Source organism: Diadema antillarum, unplaced genomic scaffold (assembly GCF_040938485.1).
Source record: "Diadema antillarum isolate AM-2024a unplaced genomic scaffold, OU_Dant_1.0 seq00002098_RagTag, whole genome shotgun sequence".
NCBI lineage: Eukaryota > Metazoa > Echinodermata > Echinoidea > Diadematoida > Diadematidae > Diadema > Diadema antillarum.
This window is the reverse complement of record NW_027272742.1, coordinates 500,329-520,383: the sequence shown is the minus strand read 5'-3', so window position 1 is coordinate 520,383 and position 20,055 is coordinate 500,329. Positions and strand designations below refer to the sequence as shown.

At 36.8% G+C, this 20,055-nt stretch overlaps 1 protein-coding gene across 1 annotated transcript; it reads right to left on the bottom strand.

The window, feature by feature from the left end:
- Nucleotides 1–5,509: 5,509 nt before the first annotated feature.
- Nucleotides 5,510–18,314, bottom strand: LOC139713919 (TLC domain-containing protein 2-like). The gene is made up of 4 exons (XM_071625640.1): nucleotides 18,127–18,314; nucleotides 13,413–13,495; nucleotides 6,765–6,847; nucleotides 5,510–5,931 (listed from the first exon to the last, which is right to left on the bottom strand). The coding sequence occupies exons 1-4, from the start codon at nucleotides 18,312–18,314 to the stop codon at nucleotides 5,542–5,544; spliced, it is 744 nt and encodes a 247-aa protein (XP_071481741.1). The 3' UTR covers nucleotides 5,510–5,541.
- Between the last annotated feature and the right edge of the window lie 1,741 nt (nucleotides 18,315–20,055).

The window sequence follows — 20,055 nt, the reverse complement described above, 5'->3', positions numbered from 1 at the left end:
TGAAAGTTCTGTGACATTGATATGTCACAGCTATGCAAGGTCAAAGGTCAACTCCTGGGCACTCAAATTTTTGCATTAAGCAATGACAATTCCATCGTCTTATTCCCCTTGGTGCAGACTGCTAACTTTGTATAATTTCATAAATGTAGATAAACCTATATTCATCATAACATTGTGCTATTTTGTACATTTTTTCACCAAAAATTCAGAATTTGAATGTTTGAAAACACATTTGGCTTTCTCAAAGACATTTTACGCATTTCAAGGTTTTGTCAATGATTTTGAAGAAAAAATAAAACCAGTAAATATATCTTAGCATAGAAAGACACAGAAATACCAGGTTTTAAGACAAGCACTGAATGGGAGTCATGGATATCAACATGTGGGGGCAGCAACCCACATTCAAGGTTCAGTTTTTGTAATTTTCTTTTCCCCCATTTCAAGGCGGTTGGGGGATTTTGAAGGCATGGGTTATTATTAATTGCAGGTTTAAAGGTAAAAGAGAAGGCGGCAACACATAATAACTCTGTGAGTGCTTACAGATGAGTAGTCATTGGAAACATATTCCAGCCAATCAACTTTTTCAAATTCTCCCTATAGCATATAAATGCGAACATATCGTCGCTAGGGTCCTACTCCTACCAACAGACAATGTTGGTGTGTACATAATTATATGATCCCTCACATAATACATGCATATCACATACTATTTAATAACTCAAATTATGAGTGTTTATCTGATTTCATACCCTATCATGGCAACACAAGATATTGTCTGATCTTACACAAGAAAGTCATTAGCATTATCATGTTTCCAATTCCATCATAAAGATACTTTTAAAGTGCAAATATCGTTGCATTATTAGAACTTTTGCAAATTTTTATACCTAGTAGACAATCATAAAGTAAATGTTGACACAAGACCATTGGCCCACTTTAACAAAGAAGAAACTCTTCAAATCCTAAAACTGCCATTCATTAGCACTGGAACAGAATACTGCAAGTCTAAACCATTTGCCTTCAAGAGTGAAGCACATAACCAAGAAATAGATTTAAAAAATAGAAAGAAAATCAATTATTTACCTTCTCCCTTCTTTGGCACTCAATTTCCCCATTACTGGCTGTCATTGTCATGGAAAACAAACCTGATATGAAATTTTTGGTACAAAGTCTACTCAAGTGTTTGGAAGAATCAATGTTATCAAAAAGAAAATTATGAGTGTATATAAAAACTTTTAAAAGTTGGCATTTAAGAAGAATTAAGAAGTGACATATAAACTGTGCATCAGTAATGGTTAAAACAAGATCAAATGAGCTCAAAGTCTTGATATCTTGAATATCATGACATTATTCAAGATTGCTGGATTGGGGCACCTCAATGTAACCATGGTAATCCTGTGACTAAAATATATCACCTCTGATATTCACTGTTCATCTCTTTTGCATATGGACAGGTGAACAGTTAATTTTCTCTTTGTTTGACTGTACCTGTAAGTACAGTTTACTTAAATCAACTATAGTGCAACAATAATTGGCAGTAATGTATGCATCTATAATAATGTACTCACCAAAGCAAATACATCCGATGTTTACTTAATATCTTATCAGTTTGTTTACAAGAAATCCCTGTGTGACTAAATTTCCAAAAATTGCAATGATTATCTAAATTGGCAGAAAAAAAAAAGAATCAATTTGTATCATAACAGAATTTTCAGACCTACATATTTCAGGTCATGGAGACATGAATGCATTATCCATATGGTGCATACACTTGTACATGTACATATTAAGCAAACTATGAATTAAGACATAAGAAAGATTGTGATATTGCAAATGGAATTTCACTCTTAATCAGACAGTTAAGACTACACAGGCTATTAAAGTCACTAATTTGAAATCGTGTCAATGATTCTTTGGAACATTCAAAATGTTAACATTATATCAATACTCTTAAATGTATGAACAAAAATATAGCCCGTTTTGGAGATAAAATATACCGTATATGGGATTTTCTATTGATTTCCTGATTGAATTTGAAAGGAATGGAGTTAAAGATACCCTTTCAAGTCAAAGATCAAGGAGTGATTATCCTACTGTAGCGGGTAGCACCATGATTTGGAAACACATTTATAGGGAAGACCCACATGCAAAAGATGTTTATCTTTCCATAGTTGTTCAAGGTAAAGCATTACATCTGAGATTTTCAACATTTTCCAGTTTTCCTAGAATCTGCAGGAAAAATGAGATCAAGGAATAGCAGTAGCACCATGATTTAGAAACACTCATTTCCAAAGAAGGCCCATATACAAAAAAAAAAGAAGATATATTTTTCCTAGTTATCTAAAGTGAAGCACAGCATCAGATTTTTTCAAAATTCCACAGTTTTAGTTCAAGTTGCAGGGAAAAGGTAAAGTAACAGTTGAACAGGAAAAGAAAGAAATGGCAACAATGAACTGTTAAGTGCAAGAATTCTCATCATCAATGATACATGCCTACATCTGTTTTTGTTTTTTGATTGAATGATTCATAGCCAACAGCTCCGTACATTATATTCAATAGCGAATCTTGTTCACTCTGTAAACCTGTTTCAATTCTCTGATTCTTCAGAGAGGTTGAGGTACACAAGGGACTCTATTATAATGACAGGGGCAACGCAAGAGAGGTTCATTTTTCTCTGAATAATTACTAGTAATGATATGACTACAAAAAATGTTATGGTCCTCAACTCCCTGCATCACATGTATCTTTCCTCTCTATTTCTTACTTCCATATTCTCAAATCCTCACAAACATTTTCAATCTTCTCGTATACAACACTTAATTTTATGCAGTGTTTATTTTCTCTTTTCCTGGTGTCTGTAACTTTAATGAATGTAATGTCACTCATTACGCCAATAAAAGTATCCTTCTCCATTTTGAAAATTTCTAGGCAAGAAAATACCACTATTGTCTACTACACAACCTGATTAAAAGAGTTTAACTACTGAACTATCTTCAGTCTGTGCTAAAATGTAATATGGCAGAAGTCTCTGTCCCTACACAAACATCTATCAACTTTTGGCAGATATGCCCCTTTATAGATTATAATGAAAGAACTGTGTAAAAAACATTTCTATAGCGCACATTATAAACTTGCAGTGAATTCAAAATGAATATCATGCACTTTTGACTGAAATACGGCATACTTTTGAATTGTCCCAGTTATATAAAACATCACATATTCATAAACACAAACTCATGGTTTTTCACACACACACACACACACACACACAAAATGCACAGTACCCTAATATGCACCAGATGAAAATGAGAAAAGCTACATTTAGTTGAGATATAGACCACAGGGTCATCAGGCAAGGCATTTTGGAAGAGTATGTGACTATACAATGTGTAGGTGAGTATACACAAAGCTTTATATTTCCCTGGGTAGCTCTCCTTTCTGGCTATTGATATACATTCACTGATGGGACATTTTTCTATTTTGCACACCATTTTTGTGGTAATATGGCTTGATGCTATAACTAAAATAAAAGTCAATTCGGGGTGCGGCCTCTACACCAATACAACCAAATTATGGTCTTTTAGTTGTAAAATTGAGACGCAGCTTCTATTTTAATTCTCTGGCCTTATTACCGACAAATATGGCACTCTATGTTTCTGTCTAACTGCCAAGCAAACTCCTCTGCTTTCATTAATCTTACATTTTTTATATTCCACTATTCCTGGCATTAAACAATGGAAGACCGAAATACAAACAATTGTGCCTTAATTCTGTTGACCTTTCTCTTCTTTTTTTTTAAAGGGAAGGACATCACACAGATATTTTCCTGATATGAATGTGACTCGGCTGGATGACATACAATGGCCACTACCACAGCTCCAGCATCGTAATGCTTTCATAGCTGCTGGTTCACATCCTGGAGGACCAAGCCTTGGGTTATAGTCCATACAAAATATGTATTTGGCACGATAACGAGGTTTGTTTGTTTGTTTGTTTGTGTGTGTTTTTTTCTTCATGCGTAATTTGTCACTAAACTTAGCTTGTGTTCAAGACCATGCAAAACAGCACAGGTGTAGTTGCTCGTAGCCTTCACTGATGATTCACTGTTATAGGTAGGTCATGGATTCAAGTCCACATTATGATACCATCTTGGGAAATGACAATATACATCTATACAGCCCCTCTTTAGAATTTGCTTTATGAATGGTCACCAGTGAGGACGTGAAAGTCATTCAACACAAGCAAACACACACATTGCTATTCTTTGCCTGTCCACCCACAGCTCATATGCAATACTGCAAGCCTGGCATTAGAGATCATGCCACAAGGCGCGCAAAGCCTGTAATGACAAGACTACGGGTTGCAACTTAATTTGGTACTGCGATGGAGCACCTTGTTGCTAACATTATCAAGTTCAGGGCCACAGTGTAATGTAGACTACATGCAGGAAAAGGCCATTTCTGCTTCTTTTTTTTTTGAACTCAACTCTGTCAGAAAGCACACATGATATGCAGAAAGAATTCATCATGCAGGTGGCAGAGTAGGGAAAGGGGGTGACATGTTACATAATCACTCCCAAAAGTCCAGTCATCTTCTACCCTTCACACAAGTAACCTTTGCATAAAAGGTTGATCTCTTACATTTTAATTCAAATAGATTAGTCATGAGTTCATTTTTGCATAAATATTCAACATACCTATATGTGTTTTCTTTTTACTGCAAAATATATATATTTTTTAGTATAACAGTGTCAAAGTTTTGTAATGCATTTAGTAAGAATTGTAGCATTACACATTCTTCCATAGAATGAATGCTTCGGTTGCATAGGCTTTTCTGTCACATGTTACAATAAATAAGTGAAAATGAAGTATTCTTTACTTCTTGTCAAACATTATCCAGAATACTAAACCCGCACTCCAATTCGACCTTTGTGATCACGTGTAGGATATGGTGACCTCTGGGACACCTAATGTCGCGGCAAAGCCCTATCCTGATCCTACTTCTTTTATCCTGTGTAACTGGCTCAAAGTTGTTGAATACTAGTGTCACCCCATAGATGGTATAAAGTTAATTTGGCAAAAGGAGACTAATCAATTCACTTTTTTTGTGAGTTTACTATTTGGTAGGGCCTACAGTATGGGTCACAACTGGAGACGAGCACCTGGGCACCATTTCTTAAAAGTTTTTACAACCACTGTTTCCACGGCAACAGCCATGCAACAACCAATCAGATGCTAGTTTTTGAGACACTACCATAGTATCTGTGACTGTAGCAACATGCAATCATTGCACACCTCTTTATGAAATGGGCACCAGGTCTGCCTATAATGAAAAATTAGGATCAACTTTAATTCTTCTTGCTGTAAAATTGAATGCTCTGCATGCTTTCTAGATTATGGTAGAAAAAGAAGAGTTGTACGTCAAAGGTGAATTATATCACATACATGAAGAATTGAATGGAAGCATAGTGGATACCAACATTGGATAAATATGTTATTCAGCCATGCAGTGTAGTATACGCCTGTTGGAGGCGACCCGCCGCTATGAATCCATGATGTCGACGTCGTGCCTGGGGGTTGCACTCCTGCGGAGGTAGTCGCTGACGATGAGGCGGTAGAAGAGGATCTGGTTGATGACGAAGATGGCGCCAAGGGTGAAGGGGCCGGTCTTGCGGATGATCGGCGGCACGTCCTGCGAGGTGACGATGACCCAGACGCAGAGGAACCCCATGGAGCCCGAGCGGCACACCACGTAGGTGAGGACGTTGAGGGCGGCGTTGATGCGGTAGACGATGTCCTGCTTGGAGTAGCCGTACATGAGGAGGAGCTGGCGGGCGTGCAGGAAGATGGAGTTCAGCTCCAGGATCATGGCGATGTTGATGGTGGCGTAGAGCTGCCGTAGGGAGAGGATGGTGAAGCATAGGAAAAGAACCTGCAGGAATGCCAGAGAAAGAGACAGACAAATCATATCATTTAACATCAATTATCAAGCTGTATGGACATTTCTAGTTTCTAACATAATGTGATTCAAAACTTTGATCACATGCTCAACGAATGTTTTTGAAGTGCAACTAGGATCATTTCATCTTCTTTTCTCAATATGGATGTCAGTGTGTTACAGCTAGACGACACCTCATGGTCCCTGCCGCATTTGTGGAGACCTAGAAGTGATTGAAAATGAGAAATCACGTCTTTAAAATTTACAGTCCTTGTGACATTTTTGAGAATACGAAATCGAGACCCCCAACTTCCTCAAAGCAAATGCATCAATTCATTAGCCCTGGCACTGGCAGCTCAAATTAAAATCAAACGTCAGTCTTGACAATAAGAATTACAAAGTTGGGCAAATCAAATTCCTCTCACAGTACATGTGCATGTAATATGGTACTGACATGTAGCTCCATGATGTACTAACAGTGATACAAATTTGATGCAATATCTTTGTCATTACCACCTATGTGATACACCATATTCATTCTTATGGATCTTTCCCCTATGGTTCTTAATCTGTCAAAATTAGTCAGAAAAGTCATTACACAAAACATAACAAAATAATTGTGAAATTTTTGTCATCTTATCAACAGATGTTGGGTGTAGAGAGACAACATGTGTATATGTGTTTTTATTTATTAACTTGGTTTGACATCAGGTCTTGTGTGTCATACAAAAAATGTCATTATCCTTATAGTTCTCAGTTTGTCACAATCAGTCACAAAAGTAATAAAAAATACAATTTTGAAACTTTGGTCATGAAATCTAACTTACCACCAGATGGTGAGTGTAGAGAGGCCAAGAGGTAGAGAAGGTATTATTGGACATCAGGTCGAGCGTGTCATACATAAAGTAACCTGGGGTGGAATCACACAAGGGAAACATAAACAGAAGATGCAATGACTGTTTTAGCATGAGCATATACATAGCTTGTTGTTTAAGATCACTTTTCCCTTTAGTGTAGAGAAAGATTATTTCTCTAGAAAGGAAGAAAAACAATTGAAGCATGCAATCAACGAAGCAAAAGTCAATTTAAAAAAAGGACAAAGTTTGTAAATGGCATGATTATTTTCATATCAAAGCACACACTGAGAACTTTTATGAGAAACAAGATTTCCTAACAATGATTCCACTGCCTCTTTTTATTACCTGTCAAAAATGCAAAATCACTAATCTAGACCCCTAGATAGGGTACATGACTGGTTCTTGCCAAAGTCTATTATTATAGGGATTTTTAAATTCTCGCAGACAACTTAAATTCTTTGCAAGATAACACACACAAAAGAAAAGGTGGTTAACTGCACAATTTCTATCTTTTTTTATACAAAACCATATCATATCTTCCATTCCACTGGAATCTTATGAGTATTTACACACAGCTGAAAGTTATCGTTCAAAACTGTTTCATTCTTTTTACTCTTCATCATGAAAGGACATTTGCTCCACAGCACAATTCTGTGTATAAAATCAACAGTCACATCAACTGAAGGTCGATCAAACCTTTCACATTTTAAATATGGAATTTTGATCTCACATTTTTGATAAAATGCAGCTGCTTCATTTCAAGCCTCTACATTAGCGGATGGACCCATACAGCCTGTATCTTCGAAACATCTTCCCAGCGGGCACAACCGGAGATTGTGACCTACAGCGCTGTAGTCTCAGACTGATCAATTTATATATTATGAATATGATACAATGTAATCCTCAGGAACAAGAAGCCAGCTGATAAAGCAAGTAAATAGGAAACTTGCAATCGAAGGACATGCAGGTTGTATTACAGCAACGGCATTAATAATAGAACGTACAGTAGTGCTTGCCTGATAGCCTTAGTTTAGTCATAAACTTGAAATGATGAAACCTAAAAGAAATACATGTAACCTATCAAATGGCCTGAAATCATTTAATATCTTTTTAATTTAGATTCTTGTTTTTCACTTGCATTTCTATTCATCTGTTGAGTGTGTGTGTGTCAGTGTGCGTGTACACTTTGTATGTGTGTGTGTGTGTGGGGGGGGGGGTGGGGTGAGGAAAGGCATGAACTCATAACCATACACTTGACATGGCATAAAAGCATCAAGACGTCATTGATATGGCTTCAGAGACATTGTTTGCTTCTGAAGGTTTTTTTTTTTAATGTGTATACAAACATACTGTGTCGATGTGTATAACATATATTTAGATACTAGTTTCATAACATGAGAGCTAGTACCAGTATACCCTAACCTTAAAATAGAACTAGTTCACAATAAGATATAACCATGTAAGGTTTTTTGGTTTGCATTATTTGTTTGGGTTTATCACACTCTACGCTTTGGGATTTTAAGATATGATGTACATGATGTCGAGCTTCTTTCATTTGTCTTAGTTGAACACAACAATTTGTTTGAGTATAAACTTACCCAAAGAGGTAAAAGGACTGCATACATGGAATGTTGCAGCTTTGATATGTTCCATGCTTTCATGCTCAATTTAAAGGGACTGTACAGTACTGGATGAGGTGGGGATTCATGTTTTGAACATTCCTAATTGAGATAATGAGAAACCTTTTATGAAATGTGAAAGAGCGTGCAATTTTAAGAAGGATTCAACGTTACTTGATGAAAATTGGTTTTCAAATGGCTGAGATATCCAAAGAAGTGATAATAATAAAAGGCGACAGGCCACGACTTTTATTAGGATCTCTTTGTTTCACCTTGTTTTTGGATATATCTCAGCCATTTCAAAACCAATTTTTATCAAATAAACTTTTGATACCCCTTAGAACTGCATGCTCTTTGACATCTCATAGAGTGGTTTCTGAATATCTCGCAAAACGTTAAAAGCTAAATCCTCACCTCAACCAGAACTGTACACACCCTTTAAAATCACATGAAAACAATGACATGCAAACAGTTTAGGAGGTATTAAATCTAAAATAAAATTTTATGATTTGCAAATTTGTAAACAAGTAAAGTTCACGAAAATTGGCTCAATGCTTGAAAGATACACACACACACACACACACACACACACAAAATCAATGGGGACTTTTCCATTTTTACAGTGACCCTAAACTATGAGCCATTGGTGCAATCAGTGAATTAATTCAAATATGTTCTCCTTTTGTAATGTTTGGCTAAATACAGAATAGCTGATTAGTTCCTCAATAGATAAAGATTTCACCCTTCCTTGTTGAAAGGTTCTTGCAAATTAGTCTACCCCATGCATACTGTAAAAGTGGAAATTTTCGCGGTGTTGAAATTTTCACGCATTTCGCACAACCAGAAGCTAGCGTGAAAATAAAAGCACGTGAATATTTTTGCTTGCCATATGTTCCTGTGTGGGATGTCTTGATTCCGCAGAATTAAAAACACGCGAAACTCCTCTTACCTGGCCAAGCGCGAAAAATTAGTTGCACGAAAATATCCACTTTTACGATACATGGATATAACCATGTAGCTTGAAGGTCACACACCATTCACCATTCACATCATTGACATCCTGTGCAAACATAATCTTGTTATCTTTACGTCACATCACCTGCTAAGTACTTGTACACACACCTGCAATGATTAACTAGATACTCGACCATGTACAAGTATGTGTACACTGGTTCATCTCAGGAGATGTATTCAGTGATCTGTAAAATATTTCTGTTACTATGTCTTTCATTCACCAATCTGTTCACTGATACTCTTGATATTTACCAGACATATTTTCATTATATTGCACATCTGCCTCTGTTCATAGAGACCACACAGGGAGGAACGCGGTCATTGTCAATATTGGGAACAAAATGAAGTAGAATAATGTACTGTGTACATCAAACAGTCACAGAAACTTTCAATGCCGACTCTTGAATACAATCGTAAACAAAAGGAATTATGCACATCATGCTGGTACTTTGAATATTGCAGTGATCTATCAGATGATCAGCATACAGAGTTATAAAAGTCTTGACATACAGTACAATGTATCTGAATTCATACGAGGCTCTTACTGCTTTCATTGAGCAATGATATCAGGTTGCAATGTTCAGCATGAAAATTATATGGGGTCTTGATATCATTACTTAAGGAGATTCAAGCCCTGTATTTCCAACTGACTATTCAAACAGGAGCTCTGTATAATAAGTTTCTATGGATGGATGTACGGGAATTCTCGCAGAGCGTTTGTGCCTTTGATGATCACATAGTTTAAAGCCATAGCCTTTCTGCAAAGAATCTAAACATTCGTTCTGAATTCTAACATTATCATGTCAGGTATATTCTGCTTTTAATAAATGCAATGTCACCTAATGTTAAAACAGAGAGGAAATATAAAGTCAATCCCATTAACAGAAGCATAAATCAGAGCTGTGTGTTGTTAAAGTGTTTAAAACTGCACCCTCCTGAGATGCCATTTCCACTTTCCAATAAACAAAACTGACATTTTGCTTGGGTTGCAGCTAACGCCAGTAAATTTGGTTCAAAATACTTTTTACTGTTTATATCACAACCAGCTTTTCAGCACTTCAAATTGAATTCAAGAGTCACTAAAGCATTATTGCAAGCTACCAACAGAGTGATTCTCATTACTAAACTTTGTACGGATTAATCCATTTGATAAATGAGAGGGACTTTAAAACATGATATCAGAATCAATATTTGGAAGCAAACAAAAAACAGAAACAAATACGCAAGGATCACACTCACAAATATCTTGAACCCCCAATTGACAGAAATCAAACAATAATGAGCACACTGCAACCTATCTCGTTTCATATCATGTGTGTGGTGTGAAGCCCAAAACAAAGTGACTGGGATACACTCATAATCAAACATGCATTGCTGACCCACTTTTAAAGGGTACATACACTTCATTACACTGCAGTTTGGGTTGAATGCAGATTACAAGTCTGTGTATCAGCATTCCATCTGATATACATGTAAACTTGAGCAATATATTCAAACTATCAATGCCACAAGAATTACCATTCAAAAATGACCAGAGAAACTTTATAATTATTATAATCATTGGAACTATGTATCTTTTATTCAGCATTTTTCTTGCTTGAACATAGCTTGAGTATTGATCATGTCATATTTCATATTTTGTGTACATGCAAAACATTCTTTATATTTCACAATTCATTCTATCCAATCAATTGAACAAAAGGCATCTTTTGCATGCTGCCTGTCTGCACTGGAGATAGCTAGTATTGTGGGATATTTTTCATGATGGAAAAGTAATCACATTTTGTAACTTTGATCATCAAAGATTATTTCCATTCATTCTATTTATTCAGTCATTACATCACTCACAGTATTCAATACTTTTTGAAAAAGAGGATGGGGTATTAAGGAGAGACATTTCTTACAACACAGCAGCATTATTAAATCCAAAATATAGTACTTGGAAGGGTTCAAATTTCATCTTCCATCATTTGAAATTTCCTTCAAATAAATTGAAAGGGACTACAAAGAAACTTACCTGGCTGACACGATTTGCCAGGACAATGAGTTGTTTTGGGGTGTTTTGAGATTAAAAGTGTAGAATAATTGTGAAAATCTGTGCATTTTTCAAGTCCACAACTTTGGTTTAACCAGAGACTTCAATGTGGCCAGGGTGCAGGGCCCGCTGAAGGGCCCCGGAAGCTCTACAGTTTTATCTCTGCACCCTGGTGCTATCTTAGACATATTTTTAAACATATAGGCCCGAATTCACGAAAGTGGTACAATTGAAACCATGGTTTAAACCATGGACAAAGACAGTAGTTTTGTACAAGGTGCCAGGTGTCTCATGGCCTATTTCGTTATGAAATCAGTCATTTTGTTGACAAAATGATCATTTCGTCGACGTAATGTTAACATTTTGTAACGACATGAATAATACGTTGATGTTATCGATGAAATAACTCATTTCGTAATCAAATAGGCCATGCAACACTTGGTACCCCATAAAAAATTATGGTCTTTGTCCATGGTTTAAACCATGGTTTCAATTGTACCACCTTCGTGAATTCAGGCCATGATGACAAAAGCAATGTTGGGCGAGAGAAAATATTGATCTTGTGACGTGTGGGCGAGTGAGAGACTTTGAGAAAATGGCCCCAAAGTGGAATATCTCCCACCCAAAGCAGGACAGTTGGAGTCTCTGCTTAACTTCTTTATCATGGAAATGTCACTTAGTGTACTGAACAATTGTAATCTACACCAATTACACCTATCAGAGATTAAGGACTGCAAACAAATTCTGGGTAACGTTGATATTGAGGAGTTAATCCTTGAACTGCTAACTTGAGATAAAATCAACACTTAGCAAATCTACGTATACATGCATATCTGCTTTGAATCAATATTGTGAAACTTGTATGTAATAGCGACTCAAGGAATTGGGATAAATTATATCATCTTTTTGCTTCATTCAAATTCCTTCATGTTTGTCTCAGATGCATCTTTGAAATTATGACTTTTCCTCCTTCCACTTGTTTGAATTATCCTTTATCATTACGAAGTAGGACACAGGCATTATTTGCCCCACTACACAAAAGTATGATGTGTAGACCTTGAACAGTGCATGTTATGTTTACCATGATTGGCATTCTTTTTCATGGTCAGGTCATCATCTGCTCAAAGGATACAACTCATCTGTTGAGAATAAGAAGTGCGTTAAGTTATCTTGAACACTATGGGTTTATAATCAACTTTATAATCAATTTTAACTCTTCATAAAGCAGGACCCTAAAATTACATCTGTTCTAAACTTTGTAGTAGAAGAATTGCACTTTTGTCACCTTTTTTTTTGTACATGATTAATGGAAAACTGGGAGGTGATTACATTGCCAGCCCACTATTTGCATATATGTTCTTATCAACTGTTCAAGAACCCCTGTGCAAAAATTTGCAAATCTTTAGAATTTAACAACTTCCTTATTCTTACTCTGATTTTGATCAAATTTTCTCTGTCACGCTTGTCATTATTTTTTCTTTTCTTTTCAGAATAACTTTCACCTGACCAGTCCAGAATTCCCCTTGCACAATCAATCTGTTACTGGTGAATCTGGAGACAAGTAATATTTCCACATTCTAACTTCACTGAGGCTATTGTGGAACATACAGAGACTTTTTCATCATGGCCTGACCTACAGTGTATTTCTTTTCCCCCAAATTCTTGTTAATGTTGATATAATAAACAGTAGAAGTTAATCCTGCACAAAAACTCCTGAAGTGCTAAAAAGGTTGAGCAAAATGCAAACCACTAATAATAGCGTACAATCAGCTTCGAACAAACTTCAAACACATGACATTCGTGGCGGAAAACATGAACATGTGACAGTATCGTCAAGGTCTACATTCATTATAACAAACAGACTTCCTCTCGTGGCCTAGTTAGTCCGTGACAGGAAATGCGGTAGACCTTGTTTGGCATCTCTTAGAATGTTTGAATAGGAATACTCACCACCAGAAAGAGCTATGATGACCTCCGAACCCAGGGTGTAGCCATTGACCAAGTCTTCTTGTAATTCTGGGTTGGAAAAGAAGCTATCATGGGAAGAGCAACAAGATAGATTTAATGAGAAATAATCAGTTAATTACAGAGCGAATGAAAGAATAAATACTGTAAATAAAAGAATGAATGAAAATATGAGAACATTAGTTTTTCTTCAAATCTATGATGGAATTTCATAAATGTATATCTTTCCTTTTAAGAGTTAAGAAACTTGGGGAAAACATGATCAATAGATAGTAATTAATGACAGTAAACTAATTTCCTTTAAAATTGTGCACATTATCAAAGTATTTGATAGAAAATGTCACCAGAATATACAATGTAAACAGAACTAATATATTTTTCATCAAAGAAGTCCAATCAATGTCAAATAGAAGGAATATTCAATGAAAGGAAAATGCAACAAAACGCACATCGTAAGCTTGAAATGATGGTGGCCTGAGAATGGGGTAGTGGAGCATTTGAAAAATAGACAGTAAATCTCTTTGTATCTCTTCTTTTCTTTCATTTTTGTTTAGTTGTTGGGGGGGGGGGCGGCGTTTGGGTTGTTTTATTTTCTGTTCTTTGTTAAATTTTTCCACTTTTTTTTTTTTTTTTGGGGGGGGGGGGTATGCTCCTGAGATATCTTCACAGCACATGAAGAAAACCGACTTGTAAACAACATTCATACAGTACAGGGCTAGCAGCACTGAACAGGGAGTGTGAGTGAGACAATGCGGGGGGGAGGGTGTGGTAGATAGGCTCTTTTACCATCATCTGAATGGTGTGCAATCAGGTGTGTGTACCCAAATAGTGAGAGGATGAGAACATGATAAATGTGTGAAGCTATGAACCTGGCAGCCCTGCATTGTATACATGGGACATGAAGCACGACAGCGGTACCTCACTGGCCTCAATCAAGGTTAGATTTTCATCACAGATTGTCTATTTTGCAGATGACTGGCTACTATATAAGTACTTTTAACCTGCATTTGAATAGAACTCAATTTGATGCACTAACATTCCCCTACGATGTAAATGGTGATAATACAGAATGCCTATACCACTTTTACACAGAATCAATCATACCACTGACCAGGGCCCATCACACATGGTGCAGGGGGGGGGGGGGGTGCACATCTGAATGCAATCTGTAAAGTGTCTTTGTGATTAAAAAAAAATGACACACCGTCGTCAACCAAATCTCAGCAAACTGCACTTTACACACATCTCAGGGATTGCTTTTGAACAGGAAAGAAACATGTTTCTTTGACACTTAACCCATTGAGGACGAGTCCCGAATATACTCAGCTGAATATACTCAGGCAAGTGCCTATGGGAAATGCTTGTTGTAGCAAAATCAAACCATCCTCAACAGGTTAAAGATGCCTTCACTTCGGGGGTCTCTACTTTTCATTCATCACTGATGTTTTTGATTATCCATTTCTTTGATAAAAGATTTCAAAATACAAATATCTTTAACTCTCATTCTTTCTTGATATGGCTTTGACCTATAAAAATGAAAAAAAAAAGCATTGAAAAAAGTATGGACATTGCCATCAAGGGTAATTAAGATTCAATAAGATTCACTGGTTTTGCGCCTGTCATCTTCTGTCACAACATTGGGTGACAGGTTCCATTCCGGCTGGTTCCTTTTTTTCCTAGGTTTTCAAAAATGTAGATCAGCAGTTGTGATCTTGCAGATTTCATTTGGAAAGAGGGCAGAACAGATTGAAGAAAACTCACACAAATCATATCTTCCCTTCTGCTTCATAATCTATTGCTTTCATTTATAATCGAAGCTTCTTCCACCCTCTATATTTGGCTTTCATTCAAGCTGTATGTTACAGTGGATTAAACAGAATGGTTCTTTCACACCTTTGCTGCCTTTCTGGTGAAGCTTCAAATGGGATCACTCAGAGACAGATTAAGAGATCACAAAATGGCATTTAGACTTTTAAAACTATCAGTTATATACAGCTATTGCTCAGCATGCAATTGACACTTTGGCTGGTCAACAACAAAGAGAAGGATGAAGTCCAAATAATTGAATCGAACCTACTTTTGGTCAAGGAAGGTCAATTTGATACAAAGGGATCTGGATTAGGTGGACTAATCCTGCTTTGAATAGGGACTCTGTATACACATCTATTGTCCCTTATCTCTTCTCAAGTGCATCAATGTGAAATAATCACTCAGCTCCAGAAAGTCCACAGTAGTGGACAAATGCTAGCCAGTTGTTTAATCATGACTTTATTTCAGTTCAAGGCAATGTGGGTAGAACATAAACAAAAACCGGGTACAGCGTTTCATTCAAAATGAATGGCAGGTTAAAACATGTACAGGTTGGTTGAGCCCTTAACTTTGTTGCAGGACTAATAGATGTTTCTTGAAAATATAATACACTAGGTAAGTCATTGCACTCTGCAGGCTTTTCCATATTTTCACAAAGCACAAGTATCACCTCCCAAAGTTTAAATTGATAATTCTATATTTGTTGAAACTTCTACTATTCTGTTTGATCAATGTATTTGGTTGAGGTGGGGATTCAGGTTTTGACTTTTTGCGAAATAATTAGAATCCACTTATATAATATATTTTAATAAGACGTTGATTGAGAACATGTCTAATAATAATTATTCTAAGAGGAATTCGAAGTCAATTTGATGACAATCAGTTTTGAAATGGCTGAGATATCCAAAATGAAAGTATCAGTAAAACAAAGTAGTCCCAATAAAAAGTGGGTCCTGCCTTTTATTGAGATCTCTTTATTTCTTGATATATCTCAGCCATTTCAAAACCAATTTACCTCAAATAAACTTTGAATTCCTCTTAGAATTGTAAGCTCTTTCATTTTTTTTTTCTAGAGAGGTTTCTCATACAGTGTACTCTCACAAAAAAGTTTGAAACCTGAAGCCCCATCTCAACCAAAACTATACAATCCTTTTAATCCTGAAGTCAATCAGAATATAGAGTCACTCAAATTGCACTTTAAAAACAATAAGTTACAATTTGACACTTAACCCTAAAATAGCATGTGGATTGAGAGTCCATGCAGCAATGTTTAGAACACATCAGTGAACATTTGAGGAAAATTGGACAATCTTTTCAGAAGTCATACATTTTGTAAGTTCTGGTGCTGCCATTGCTGGAGGAAAAGACTACTACAAATCAGAATGTATTATACGAAGAAAGATTATCCATGGATGTATTATTTTTTTTAATCTGCAAAATTTTATTTTTGAAATAAGAAGTATGCATTCCCTTGACTTGTTGCTGATGTACAGTGTACATGTACTGTATGGTACCAGTAAGAGATTCTCCCTGCTTTCTGAAAGAGACAAGTCAAGAGCTCTTTCATTGTGCTAGAAAAGTGAAAATATGGTGAGTTTTCTTTACATTTTCTTTGAAATATTTTCCATTTACATGCGAAGACATAAACTGTGGTTTTCAGTCTTCTCATCCAGCGATGGTGGTACAACTTTACAAAACTTCATACTAAAGTTTTGAATGGATTATCTAATTTTCCTCAAACTTTCGCTAATAATATGTGATATGTTCTAATAATATGGCTACATTCACTCAATCCCATATCCACATGTTCATTTGGGTTTCATTCCCCCTAGAAGGGAAATTACAGCCAAATATACAAGTATAGTAGCCGAGACCAAAGAACACAGTCACAGAACAGTTCCTGCATGTCTCCTTGTTTTGTACTAGTTCAAATTTCCATGCTTTGTGCCTACTGTTTGCCGATGCTGACTTATTCGTAGATAGGAGAGGAAAAAAAAAAATAAGGAGCGGCAGAACGTGGGCGTTGGGTAGTTTGTCTACTGTTGTTGTAGACATCATAAAGACCAGGTCACATTCCGGGTGACCTCCACCCAACCCACGCTTTTTATGTAAATGAAGAATATACTGTAAAACGAGGAATTTTCGCGTGCATTTTAATATTTTCGCGAATTTCGCGAGCGCCAAGATTCGCAAAATTAAAATGCACGCGAAAGTCCTTGTGTACACTATACGCATTGAACGCCAGTGGTATTTCGCTAAAAATTTCATGCCACGAAAAAGGCTGTCAGCTCCAATTCGCGAAAAATTCATGCCGCGAATATATCATGTTTTACAGTATAGGCCTAATGAATGTGTTCACACCATATTACATGGCAATTTACATGTACAAACCTCCCAGGGACTATCCCCCACGACATACTCTGATAAGGTACAGTTAGATTAGAGTTTGAGATCATGAGATTAGGGTTTGGGTTAGATTTTAGGGCCATCAGGGTTAGAGTTTGGGTTTATAGGAGTAGGATTAAAGGTTCAGGATTAAGTAGGATTAGCGTAAGGGGAAAGTTCTGGAGTAACTAATTGTCCAGGGCCGGGGTAACTGCCATGGAACCGTTCACACATATCACATCACATATTATTTTGTAATATTAGACATTGGTCATTAGTGAAGAGAGCTGTAAAACAAGGCAAATGGATACATGTTGTCAGTCGCATTTCGAATGACAACACAGCTGAAAGCACTGAGAGAGCATTCCATGCCTTATAGGTACTGAATCATTCCACCGCTGTCGAAAAAGAGCAACCAACAGTCAGCTCAGTAACCCCGCAACATGCTGACAAAAAAAATAGATGCAGGTATAGGGGCGCTCAGGCGAGGGAGATAACCACTTACCAGTACGTGCCGTATATTCCGACAATCAGGGCGTGGACAAGCGAGCACATCGCGTTGCGCCATTTGTGTCGATTTTTGTCGGCATATTTCGCGGGTGGCGAGACATAATTCAGAGACTTGTTCAGACAGAAAAAGCCGAAAAACGACAAGCACGAGGTGGCTATACTGACATCCGAAAGGATCATCATTTTCGAAATGGAAATGTCTTGCCCCGCTCCGTGCTGTTCTGGATGGAAGATGGTCATATTCACACGCAAATGTTATGTAATGGAGATTGATGATCGCATGAGACGTCGAGATCAACCTTCCGTACCCGGGTACGCTCGCCGGACGCGACGGGTGTTTTGATATCTGTCTGGCACTGGTCTGGGAGAGCAATGGGTGCACACGGAGTCTCTCCCCCGTTCACACTCGATCGCACACTCTCGCCTGACACAGATTGTTCAGTTTTAGGTCAAAGGATGGCGTGATCCATCGAACCGGCTGTCAGGGGGTGTTTCATCAATATAGTCAGCGCTGACTATTTCAGTAAAATCATCAGTTTAGGGTTAGTTAATGGTTTTTGTAGATATTTGATATGGCCGCAACATACAATGTATTCCTTATAAATGGTGAACAATTGAAAATACTTTTTTTTAATGTTGAAATACTGAAAAGCCAATCATCTTTTTTTTTGACGTGTCCTATATTCAACATGTAACAGCTTTGAAGGAGAAACTGTTCTTATATTCACAGATAGAGCAGCAATACTTCAGTGACCATCATGTGAATGAACGAGGAATAGCGAAAATGATGTTGATTGCACAAACTGCATAATCTAATTACAATGTTACAGAAACAACGCGTCCATCTGCAACAAAGAACGAGAAAAAAAAACACAAACGAAGCAAGCTCCATAATCAGTCAAGCAGAGCCAAAAACACAATAAATTAAACAAAGTAAAGCAGCGTGAATTAAAACGAATATAGTTAATAATAAAATACAATAAGACGTTAAGACAAACTAAAAAAAAGAGGAAATAAAGAAGGGAGGGAGAATCATAATAAAATACACGTAGCTCTGGTAGGACGTTATCTGTGTTTCCAGCATCAAATTCTTGTTTGATGCAGCATACTTAATGATGCCGTAAATTTTGTCCGTTTGGGAGGAAGATAATTATATGGTAGGCCCTATATGTATTTGCAATATCTACGAAGACAGATAGAATTTGGGGAAAATGTTTTGAAAATTACCAAACTTGCAATTATTCCGGGAACCTATAGTCACGTGTAAATGACAACGGTATTTCGATAATGTTAATTCTTACAGAATGATTCCCCCATCCCCAAAAGCCAAAGAACAACAATGATGATAATGATAATTATGATGATAATAACAATTACAATGATAATTGTTCTGGTTATTACAAGTAACAACAATCAGCATAATTAGTTTACAAAGCAGGGAACATTATTCTGCGCTTCAAGAGTCAACTGATAAACTTGATAATAACTTATTCAATATATGAAATAAAATGAAATGAAATTTATTTACCAAAGGCGAAAGTCGTCACTGAACATCGTCAAAACAGTCAATAGTTTAAAGTACAGTTTTGGCAAAAAATAGCGTGCAGGCTAGTCGAGGCCTAGTCCCTTCAATGCGCTGCGTTTATCAAAGCCATTTCCAAAGCCCTTTCGAAAGCCGTTTTCAAAGCCCTTTAGAAACGGCTCCCAAAAACAGTTGCGTTTATCAACTCATCACGAACATAAAAACTAGCCTTGTCACTTCGCGGTTGCATTGTGCAATTTGACCCGAGGAGAAGGGGTCATACTGTTAGTATGCTGTAACCGCAGTCAAAGCCGTTTCTAAACAGCTTTGCGTTTATCTTGCTTTAAAGGGCTTCTAGAAACAGGTTTCTGGAAACCAGTTTCGGAAAGCACAAATTTGAGG